The sequence below is a fragment of the Acanthisitta chloris genome, unplaced genomic scaffold (assembly GCF_000695815.1).
Source record: "Acanthisitta chloris isolate BGI_N310 unplaced genomic scaffold, ASM69581v1 scaffold7500, whole genome shotgun sequence".
NCBI classification, from domain to species: Eukaryota; Metazoa; Chordata; class Aves; order Passeriformes; family Acanthisittidae; genus Acanthisitta; species Acanthisitta chloris.
In genome coordinates, this window is record NW_008653275.1 from 35,800 (window position 1) to 47,692 (window position 11,893).

An 11,893-nucleotide genomic window follows, 5' to 3' on the forward strand; every position below is an offset into this window, starting at 1 on the left:
TTTTGGAATTCACACCTTATGTTCCAAAACCTGTTCCTGGCATCAGCCATAATTCTAATCTTCTCTTTTTCCCCCCATAATGGAAGTTTTAAGATGGAAAAGAATAATGAGCTTAATTTCTGGGGAAGCAGAAAGCATCTGCTTTAGGACTTTTCTTCCCCTTTTTAGTGTAACATCTATGATGAACCAGGGTAAACCACAGAGCTCACAAGGTGCTCTGCAGCTTGGCTTCCGCACAGGAAACAAACTGGAAGACACTCCAACAGCAATGCCTGGGCAGCAAAACCTCATTTCAGCCAAGAGTAATGATCTCTCCATCCAGCAACATGTGTTCAACCCAAAAAAATCTGGTTTTGAGCTCCCTGAGACAACTGGATGCAGATTTATGATACAGGCAGTCTCAGTGGATACGTGCTATGCTCCTGGACTCGTTTGCCCCGTTGTGAGTGAGCAAGGTGCATGTGGAGCCCTTAAAAGATGTTAGAAATTTAGATTTCATGTTGGGAAGTGGGTTCCAGTTGGCAAAGCCTCTTCTAGAGAGACAGACAGACCTCAGTGCTGAATGAAGGGTTTACTAAAATAATAAGCTTCACACATAAATGCACTCAAAAAGAACACATTTTATAACAAGTACTTCATCTGCCAAGGTAAGAGAAAACCCAGTTATGCTGCAAGGAAAGCTCTACCACTCTTACAAACTAAACTGCTTCAGAAAATCTGTTTTTAATAGAAGATGCAGGTGAGGTCTGAACCCAGCTCTACCCAGGCTGCACTGAGGAGCAGCTCTCCTGAGAAATTCAGAGCAGAGGCTTTCAGGGTATTTTTTCATTGCCCCCACTTGTATTTTAGTGAGTTAATTCCTGCCAGCATTTGTGTTCCTCAGCTGCTGTGAGGTCTGCCCAGCAAAGGCTGATACCAGGCTGTTGGGAACAGACGCCTTCCCGAGCACCCGGCACAGAAGGAATGGCCACACGTGCTATTTCCAACCTGCACGTTTCCTTTGCTGAGAGAACATCCTCCCACCACAGTCTGGATCAGTAACTCCCTGAGAATTCAGCCTGCTCAGCACTTAGGATCCACCTGAGATATTACACAAGAAACTGCTCCATCTGTTATGGAGGAGAACTTATCTGACATCTCTGAAGAGAGAGAACCAGTGTTCCTGAATCTGAGATCCAGGTTTTACTGCAGCGTTTACTCAGACCCAGTACCTTCCTCTGTTTTTCTTCTGTTCCCCTAACTGTACTGAAAACCTTGAGGAGTTTCCTTACCCCAGCAATGAGCAGGCAGCCTGTTGTGGAACACAGGTCCGTGCCAGTGCTTCCTCAGAACAGACTGCTCTGAGCACATGTGGCAGCACCCAGTGCCAGGTATTAGCACAGAGACACAACAGCATCAGCTTTCACCTCAGCCTCAAGCTCCAAAAAGAGCCCAATCCCAGCTTTCAGGGTCACTGGAAATCACGTTCTGTTGCCTTGTACCATTCTTGCAAAAACTGTCCCAATTCTTTTCTCAGGACATGGCTGGAAAGGTCACCCTGTGGCACAAAATTCCTGGTAATTCAAGTATATCCTTACAGGATAAATAATTAAAAAAAGGCAAGCAGAAGTGCTGATGGTTTTCCACTGGGTTTTGGAAATGGATCCAGTGCTCTGCTGCTATCCAGTCTTTGGATTCCAGTGGCTGTGAGTGCAGCTGAGCTGTAAAGCAAATCTAACACAGGTCAGAGCAGCTGATGAGGTCTTTGCTAAAGGCTGAGGAAGAACATTTCAGCACCAGTTCTATGAAAAGGAATTTGGGTGGGAAGAGCAAATTTAACCAACTTATCCTAACAGGAGATAACTAGAAAATACAGAATAAAGAAAATCAAGTAATTCTTTAGTAATGCTGCAAAACATCCCTAGAGAGGAAAAAAAAAAAAAAGGAAAGAGCATTGAAACTGGAAAGAGCTGTATTTGGGATTGGCTCTTGCATGGCACATCAGAAAGGGCACAGTGGAGAAGGAACGTGTCCTTTGAGACTCTGCCAGCCTCTGTGAGTCACACCTCTCCAACAATCCACCACCTGACCTCCAGTAAGTGACATGCATGGAAAAGATGGGAACAGTGCTCACTTTGGATCCTGGGTAAGACAAAACCCAGCCAAGGTGGCTGTAGGCACACAGGAGTGGAAATAGCAGCGTGCACAGGTTTTATCAGTGAGAGCTGTCACAATGCTGAGCTCAGCTGTTGCATCTCCAGCAAACCATGTGTGAATAAACATTTCCAGTGGAAACCCTTGTTTGGGAGTGTGAGGCTGGCTGAGGTTTGAGTCACCCAGCACTGTGGATTTCAAAGTATGAGTAACACAAGAGAACAAATAGTATTTGTAGAGACAGAGAGGATCAGGGGAAAGCAGGGCCATTTCAAGCCTGGTTTTGAAGCTTTGGTATTTTTGCAGCTGTTAAAGCAGCTTTTCTTTGTTGTCACTACTGTAGCTGAGCTGAGGTGCAAGACCACACGTGCAGGGGAAGGATTTCAGGAGCCTCTGCCACCCTGACTGTCATTAAGTTGGGAAGGCAGAGGGAAGTTACGCACATCGTGTTCACAGCATGTGAAACATGAAGTGAAGGCTGCTGGGCTCCTCCATCCAATTCAAGTTTATTATCATATAGATTGTTTCAAAACTTAATCAGGGATCCCACCAGCATAGCTAATGAACAGGTCACGCTGGTTAAGGATTATCCTTGGGAAGTGAATTTGGTGGCAGGTGAGCTCTGTGTGCCTGATAAAGCAGACCTGGGTACTGCAGCAGTCTGGGCACCAGGACCTGCTGGCACTTGAGCAGTGACTCACAGTGCCAGGTGCTCCCAGTGCACCCACGACAGGCTGCAGGAGAAACATACCTGGTGAGAAACAACAGGAGCAGCAGGAAGGAGGAATTAACAACAATAATAGTAATAATCAGTTTAGTTTTTAGGCCCAGATGAATTCTAATCAACAAACCCCTTTTTCATACTTAGTTCAGCAATTATCCAAAATAGTTTAAAAAAGGTAACTTAGGCCTGTCAGTCTCCTGTTAAATACCCCTGGGACAAGGTCTGTTAGTGCAGTTATGTGATTTTAAATGTCTGTTAGGCAACACCAGTCCAGTCAGCCTCACATCCCTGGAAATGCTTTTGGAAGAAAGAAGTACAGCAGCAGGGTTGCTGCTGCTGACAGCTTGTGTGTATTTAGCTTTGTTTCCAACTCAAGAATCACAGAGCTAGGCCCAACATCAGGAAAGCAAGACTCAGTGTAAGTGAAGGATCAGTTCTCCAGCTGGCAGATCCATGGCCTTTGGTGGCCCTCAGGGTGGGATGCCAGAAGGCCACCATCACAGGCTGCAAAATAACCTTGCTAATGGCCCTGGACCTCTAAGACAGCTGAAAGGAGAGGGAGGTTTATTAATTTTTAATTTAGGAAGACTAAACCAGAACTCCAAGTCCTGTGCTACAGTTTATCAGTTATAATAATAATGAAAGAAAAATAATCTGGATAGAAATGCCTCCAGTCTTAAGAAGATCCTGCACCAAGATCAAATCCTGAGACTCAAAAGGTGGTCAGGTTCATAGAATCATAGTCATCAAGGTTGGAAGAGACCTTTAAGATCATCAACTCCAACCGTTAACCTGTCACTCTGCTGGAACCATAAACCATATGTTGCAGCACCAGGTCCAGATGTCTCTTAAACACCTCCAGGGATGGTGACTCAACCACCTCCCTGGGCAACTCCCTATTCCAACACCTGACCACCCCAGCAGTGAAAGCATTTTTCCTACTATCTGCTCTGAAGCTTATGACCATTCCCTTTAGTCTTCTCACTGCAGAGAAACAACTTGGTGGGATGAGCTGCAGGAAAACACAGCACTGACTGTACTTCTGCTCTGTACAACACAGAAGACTCTGCTCAGAGGAAAGCAGAAGCTGAATGCACACTGACAGACAGCATTGTGTGCTGAGTCAGTGCAAGTACAACAGCTGCCAATTTTCATCCTTGCAGAGCATTCAGGATGGTATTTCCCAACAGGAGAACATCACTGACAGCAGTGTGACAGTGTTACTGAAACAGATCACTCCACCCTAAAAGACACAAACTCTCCTCCCCTCCATTCAGACACAAAGACTGACCTAAAATGACCTCCTACAAACTCTGGTGAGGCACAGGCTTGCACAGACATGCTGATGGCATTTAATCCAGTTCTGAACAATGTGTGTGAGAGCTCTGCAGGTACACCTGAACTTCCTGAAGTGGACAGACATAAACCCATGCTGGTGCTCTGCAGTCCATAGGGTGTGACCATGAAGAGGTAAAAAATAGAAGCAAAGTATTTAACAAGAACACATGGTTCTACTTTTTTAATTTCAAAGGCCAGAGCAAAGGAACTATCAGTGACCTAGTCAAAAAACACCCCAACATCAAACCCTTAAAAGGCCTCCTCACTTAGTCTTACCTGGAAAACGCTGTTGCAGCTTTTGAGCTTTAAGAAAGACCTTCCCTAATATATCAAGCATTCCAAAGGGAGGGCAGGGAGATGGAAGAATTTGGCACAACCATTCTCAACCAACCAAAAAAATTAGTCTCCAGCACTGAAGAGCTTGTCTGTAACACATCAGCTGGAAGCACCCACTGTTAGCAGAGAAGGTATTTAGTGTACAGCAAACACGAGTAACACTTTGGGGTTACCTGGCAAGGAAATAAAGCTGTCCCCAAAGAGAAATCCTGATTATCTTCATTCCTAGTTTCCCCAAAACTAGGCACAGGCTGCTAGGGCTCAGTTGAACACCTTTAGTGACAGAGACAACAGACACCCAGAATCACCTGTGCAGCCTGGAGTAGGTACAGTCTGCATCACATTTTGTGACTGAGGCTCGTCCAACACTGGGGACAGCAAGAGGTAATTTCACCACTCAGTAATTCCATCCTCACCTCAAGCCAGCACAAGGTTTGCTCTTGCCACATAGCAATGTGCTAGGAGGAGATAACCCAAGAGCCTTTGATTTTTAATTTATCAGAGGCAAGGCAGGGCTGGGCACTGCTGTGCTCTCCCTGGGATCCATGGGCAGAAAATTCTCCTGCTGCTGCACTTTCCAGCACTACAAGACATGACCCATTTGAGTTACAAACAGCAAACCTAGGCCAGACAGGGATTTTGGTCTTTTTGTCTCTCCCACTCTGCTTAAGACAAAGCCAATTTTCACATTAAATACTAAACCAGCTGCACCTACACGTGAAGCGTTCGAGTCACTGCCGAGTGACTGGAATGTAGCTGAGAGTTTATACCTGGAATTATTCTTTGGCTCTTTTTCAGTTATACCCAAGAAACACAACACACCCTGATTCTGTTTCTATACCACCACTGCCCCAAATCCTAAGCCACGGGTCCTCAGACACCGTGCAGTGCTGGAGAGAAGGAAGGGTCTTAGTTGCTATTGAGGATACACTTCAGAATACAGCAGTCCTTCAGCTGAAATGGCATCCCCCAGGCCCACGGTCCGGACAGGATCCTTGCACACCAAAACGGGGGTGAAATGGAATGAGATGCCTTCTCTGTGCCAATGCACCACTGGCTCATCTGGATTTAAGGAGATTTTGGAAGGTGCCTCTATCTGGGAGGTCACAAACTCCAAAGGAGCTTTCAGGAAGACTTTGGTGGTGTCGATGGTGTCGGTGGCACAGGCCTGAGTCCCTGCAGCTCTGGCTCCGGCAGCCACTGCAGCCACCTGGTTGCCCCAGTGCCCGTCCACTGTGACCAGGATGTGGTAGGCCAGGGTGTGGAAGTGGATCCGTGTGAGGTCGGAGGCTCGATCTGCAGTCTTCCCATGCTCCTTCAGGATCCAGAAGAGGATGTCGCTGACCACACCCACGTCGGGAATGCCGCTCCAGGAGGGCAGGGAGGCGTGGGGCCCCGCGGCTGACTGCGTCAGGAACAGCAGCTCCTGCTCGTTCAGCCCCAGGGAGTTCACCAGGGGAAAGACCTGCTAACAGAAACACGGGAACCACGGGTTTGCCTTCACAGGAAGAGTCACATTTGGGATTCCTCACTCAGGGTGTGGTGTACCATCCCCTGTCCTGGCTGCAGGGCTGGTGTGCTCAGCAGAAGCAGCACCCAGTTTCCCAGAGAGGTACAGGCCAAAGTCACTGCACTTTACAAGCTGGTAGGAATTACTTAGCCAAGAAAACATTTCATTTGCTGCAATTACTCTCCTAGACACACAGTTTGACACTAAAGAGCAACAAAACGTCAACTCCACAAGAAGCACAACACTGAGATGAGAGCTGTGTCTAGCTAAACAAGGAACCACCAGGATCTGCAGGAAAGAAATTCTGCAAAGAAACTGAGGCTTCTTTTAATTATAAACTCAGCTCAAATTCAATCCTCAATTTATCTTGGCTTGGATAGTTGTAATGTATTCATTTATATGTTCATATACAGTCTGTGCACTGTGATACTGAACCTGACAAAAAGAGCACGTCCTTTGGTTTTCCTTACCTGATGCACAATGTTGCTCATAAAATCCTGATCAGTCATACTGGCCAGCTCCAGGTGTATGGGAATGTCAGTAGGGATATCAGAGATGGAGGCCACAGCCTACAGGGGTACAGGAAAATTTAAAAAAACAACCCCAAAACACAAAAATATACATTTATTAGAAAACAGAAGGAAAAAAGGATGTTTTGACTCAGAGCTACACATCCTTTAATCCTCCAGTGCATGGATTTAAACACCATTCCAAATGAGATGTATGCCCAGTGTCTGAATGTACTGCTAAGGAAAGGGAATAAAAATAACAACTGGTTTTTAGAATCCCAGGGCAGGAAAACTGTAGCTAAGTCTAATCTGTACCCAGCTCAGCACCTTTACTAACAGACTAATTCCAAAACCTCACAAATCTGGAGCAGCTGTGTAAAAGCTGATCCTAGAACACACACAGAAGGCTAGTGCCTTGCACTGGGAAATGAAAGTAAAACCTGGGCTCAGATGAGAACACTGCCTCTTGGATTAGCCAGCAGAGATGCTGCTTAAGGAATGCAGGTGTTGATTGCCACCTTGATAATCCTGACATCTGGGATAGAAAAAGTGTGATTTAGCCACCAGATAAGACCAGTAATGGTGTCAACACTCTCCAGCCAGGCAACCAGCCCTTGTGCTTCCCTGCACAACCCACTGAATCCAAGAAAAATCTGTCTTACAGGATTATACTTTTGCCACTCCTGCAGTTGTCATTCTTCTTTTAGCATGCAGTACTGAGACGTGTGGGAGATCTGTAGGCACAGCCTACCTATAACTTCAAATCTGGGAAACCAAGACCTTGTCACGAAGCAGTTGTTGGAATGGAAATTTAGGAGATTCAGGTATTACAGTATCTCACCTCCATCAGTCGCCTCTGTCGCATCTCCCTGCTCTGCCCTTCCATCATGTGAAGGCCTGAAAGTACCACAAGATCTGGCTGAAACTCCTCCAAGCTGGACACAAACACTTCCAGCATGTTTAAGGCGCCGTTTGACAGGTCGTGGGAGAAGATGAAGCGGTTGGCAGCAGGTGCTCTCACTCGGCCCCACTCCTCTCCTAGGGTGGAGCAAACAGAAGCAAATATGTGTCAACTGCTTTATTCCTGGGTAAGATCACACATGAAATGGCCTCCAGCAGCAGCAAGAAAATACACATGGATTTGTTTTAGCCTTTACATGAGGGTTACCCTGAATTTTGTCTGCTTAATTGGTACCTTTGTGTTTTCAGGGACCATTTCAGTGTTCATGCACCTTTAGTGGCACCCACCAGGTTTGCTTAGGCTGTGCCTCAGATCTCAGTGATCTCTGGGGTTCCCATCTAACACTCAGCCTTTAGCAAGGTACCTGCTTGATACTCCAAGATAAGATGGAATTCATCTCTCTCCTGCATGGATTCAGGTGGCACAACCACATTGTCATCAAGTAGTTCATGGAGTTTAGGACCAACTGGGCCACAGAGGAGGATCTATAAAACAAGTGAAAAAAAATGAAGGTTTCCTTGCCCTGTCCCTTGCCAAAATTTAAGCATCACCTTGACAAGTGGTTGTAAAAAAATTTACAGTTCAATACTGAAATACCAGCTAGGCTTTCATCTCAGGAGTCAACCATACATTCCACCATAGCCCATGAAATAACTAACTGCCAGATCCTCAAAATCTACAAGGAAGTAACGTGAGACAAGCAAATTAAAGAACACAAGGAAACAGGCTGAAATTTGTGGGACGTGTGTACCTTCAGGTCTGGATTTGCTGCAAGCTTCTGCCCGATGAGAGCTGCATTCCCTCCCACGTAGAGCTGCAAAGCAAACAGAGGCAGGTGTGGGCATCCCCTTGCTCTGGTGTCTTTACACATGCTTAGTCCTCAGAACAGGCTTTTTAGAACAGGGTCTGGCAGTACCCAAGTTACTAAAACTTACTGGGGCTGAAGGCAAAACAATTTTACAACAAGTTGAGTGTTCTCTTTTGTTTTAATCTAAATATTTGCCATCAGGTAATGGCCCTGTAAAAATCAATTAATTCATAATATTAACAGCACTGTAAAAATTCATTCGTTCAGCCCTTATTCCTGTGCAGCTTCTCTGTGGCAGTGGGTAGCTTGTGTTTTTCCAGGAAAGCTGACAAGCAACTGTTTAAAAACTGCAGTTCTTCCTCCAGTTTGATATAGAGGTAAAACCTCCTACCTGTGCCCATGTGAAGTGAGAGGAACCACGAAGATTTCTCCCAGGTAAGAAAAGTCAAAGTTTCTAGTAAGCAAACTCTGATGTGAGCTTGCAAACCAGTGAGGGTCACAGGCACTCAGAGGAGGCCACAGAGATGCTCCAAGGGCTGGTGCCCCTCTGATCACAGCCTGGAGAAGGCTTCCAGTGCCTAAAGGGGTTCCAAGAGATGGATAAGGGTCTGGAGTGACAGGGCAAGGGGGAATGGCTTCCACTGTCAGAGGGCAGGGATAGATGGGATATTGAGAAGGAATTCCTGGCTCTGAGTATGGTGAGGCACTGGTACAGATTGCCCTGAGAAACTGTGGCTGCTCCATCCCTGGAAGTGTTCTAGGCCAGGCTGGATGGGGCTTGGAGCAACCTGGGCTAGTGGAAGGTGTCCCTGCCCATGGCAGGGGGTGGAACAGGATGGGCTTTAGATGAACTCAGTTGAAAACAGAACATTAGAATGTTCTGGGTCCCTTCCAACCCAAACCAGCCTGGGATTCTCTGACAGAAAACAGGCCATAGCAGAATACAGCCATGAATCAGGTGATTCCTCACTCCCTACCTCATTCTAAGGTGTCAGAACCTCTTTTACAGCCTCAGCCCCATCTGGCTCCCATATAACAGCATTGTGACAGAGCTGTCTTTGACATTTCAGCTTGGGAAAGTCAGCAGAGGAAACACCATTTACACCCTCCTGTTTGCAGCAGGGGCTGCAAATAATAATGATTTCCTGTGGAAAATCATTAACACACTCAAGCTACACCACAAGTTTCTCTCCTAAACGGTTTGCACTATCACTAGAGGGAGAAAGGAAATCCCCAGTGATAAGACAGTAAGAAACATGCTTCCTAAAGCTTCTCTGCAGGTGGAGACACACCTGTGCCCCAGGGTGCTCGGAGGCTGTCTGTGCAATGTGGTGAAAGGCCTCAGCATCGCTGAAGAAGCGCTCGGCCGCTGCCCCTTTCTCCATGAAGTGAGCAAATGCCTCTCTCAGGTCCTGCCTGGAGTTCAGGACCACGTGGTTCTTTCCATCCCCAGGCTCCAGACCCAGTGCCTCCAGCAGCTTCACCCCGGACAGAACCACATCCACGCAGGCATTGACACTGGAAGAGAAGGAGAAGACATATTGGGAAAACCAGATGAACCTTAGGGCACCTGAGACACTGCAGTGAGATCACACCTCGGGCAATCATGTTGGTTGTTCTGGGGGAAACCAACCAACCAAATGAAAAAACACAAAGGCATAGGAATTTCCCAAAATTCTCTCCTAAAGCCTTCTACTTTTGACATGCCTTTATTGTGCTCCAGCACTGCAGAGGAGAGAGGGATTTCTGATTTTCTGCTGAATTAAAACAAGGAAGAGTGAGCTGCATGGTGCAGGGGTGGATAAATATGTTACAGTACAGGTTGTACTTCATTTCCTGCCTTAGGCTTGCTCATAAAGAGAACAGGCACAGTAAGAATGGCATTTTTAATTCTTACAAGTCTTTAAAAATCAGTGTAGTTTGGGTTTAAAATGTGATTCAACTGAAAACAAAACTGAAAGTCCTTCAGTCTGCTAGATCAACCTCTTGAGTTTCAGCTCCTCCTAGTAATCCCCAAATCCACACACAAACTCCCCACTCAGGCTGGTTCTGTTTATAAGAAGTCAAGAGAGCAATTTGTCAGTGGAAATATTTGAAAACAGTTTCCAAAAGACCATCCCAAACTTCTAGGAATAGCATGCAGTGGAAACAGGAGAAGAATCCTGCAGTAGTTAAGGAGAGATAAGCACCATTTCAGCAGATCCAGGCTTTATGGAAAGTCTAACTTCCAGTCCCCATTTCTCATCAATTACATCAGTTTAATCATGGTTGAATTAAGACAAGAGAACAGAAGGTTTCTGGACCCCCAGGAAGACAAATTATAAACACTTGCCTCTGTTTCACTCTGTGGTTTCAGAGATACCAACACATACCAAGTATTTCCTGAGATGACATCAGCAATTGCTACAGCACCTCCTGGACCTGCTGTCAAGGGCCATTTCCATTCCTCTGCCCCACACTTTCCTGACAGGGATTCAGGCCACCTATAAAACTTCTGCAGGATCTCTGACTTGCTCTGCATCTCCCCCCACGACCCTCCCAAGGCCCCTGCCTGCTCCCACGTCAGCGTGGAGCACACAGCATTTGGCATTCCTCCTTGGCAGTGACCTCTCAGGCATGAAATTTGGGCTGCAACACGGGAAAGCTGCATCACACAAAATAAAGGACATGAAAACCCTGAGGCTTTTCAGTGTACGAGGTAACCAGCTCAGAAATCCTCTGGATGTGCATCACCTCCTGCACAAAGGAGAGTGAAATCCCCTTGCACAGCAGGGAAAAAGAACACCAAAGAAACAGTAAGTTCAAGCAGCATTTTAGCCCAAATTTTGTATTTTAATGAATTATTAAAGATGCAAAGGGACAGAAAGCAAGTCACATTCCTCTAACACAGCCATGAAGGTGGATGACTCCTTCCAACACCTGACTCTTCCAGCCAAAGTCAAGCTGTCCTGCCATCTCCTTACACTTAAAAGTGAATCAAGTGCTATATATAGTATCTGGATTAATGGTCAGACTTCAAACCAGCATTTAGGATCAATGTGATATTCCTCAACATTCCCCTTGTTCTCCTCCCAGTTTAAAAAGGGTGTTGGATTTCCCTGTGCACGCACAGGCACCTTCAATGCCTACTGCCTTCTCCCCCTCCTTCCCTGTTCATCTCTCCAGCTCTGCCTGGACTCGGTCACCTCTCCCCTATGGTCAAGGTTTTGTTCAGTTCTCCACTTCATAAACTTGTCTCTAGCACCTATTTATTGCCTGGAGATGGGCCAGCAGCTCTAAGGCCCCCAGACTCCACAGAAAAACTTGGTTTACAGGTAAGCAAGCCTGGGATAAGATCGCCGGAGACAGACTTGCCAACTGGGCCTGAACTGAGAAGCACACTTAAACCTCCAGCACATGAGTGTCCTGATCCTTAACGCCCTCAGCTAAGGAACACCTCTGACTGAGCAGAGCTGCAGGGAGGTGCCTGCTGCCGGCACTCTCGAGGAAATCATGGAATAGTTTGGGTTGGCAAGGATCTCAAGGTCATCTCATTCCACCAGGTTGCTCCAAGCCCCATCCAACCTGGCCTTGA

The 11,893-nt window shown here is 46.4% G+C and overlaps 1 protein-coding gene across 1 annotated transcript; it reads right to left on the bottom strand.

The window, feature by feature from the left end:
* Positions 1-5,115: 5,115 nt before the first annotated feature.
* Positions 5,116-10,840, bottom strand: ADPGK (ADP-dependent glucokinase). The gene is made up of 7 exons (XM_009080238.1): positions 10,692-10,840; positions 9,612-9,837; positions 8,263-8,325; positions 7,876-7,996; positions 7,392-7,588; positions 6,512-6,610; positions 5,116-5,996 (listed from the first exon to the last, which is right to left on the bottom strand). The coding sequence occupies exons 1-7, from the start codon at positions 10,838-10,840 to the stop codon at positions 5,448-5,450; spliced, it is 1,404 nt and encodes a 467-aa protein (XP_009078486.1). The 3' UTR covers positions 5,116-5,447.
* Positions 10,841-11,893: the final 1,053 nt, after the last annotated feature.

Coding starts and splice junctions, on each gene's coding strand:
- ADPGK (XM_009080238.1), bottom strand. CDS start 10,840: ATGCAGAGCAAGTCAGAGATCCTGCAGAAGTTTTATAGGTGGCCTGAA. Junction 6,611..7,391: donor GACAGAGGCGACTGATGGAG/GTGAGATACTGT, acceptor GTACCCCTGTAG/GCTGTGGCCTCCATCTCTGA. Junction 5,997..6,511: donor TGAGCAACATTGTGCATCAG/GTAAGGAAAACC, acceptor TTCTGTTAGCAG/GTCTTTCCCCTGGTGAACTC.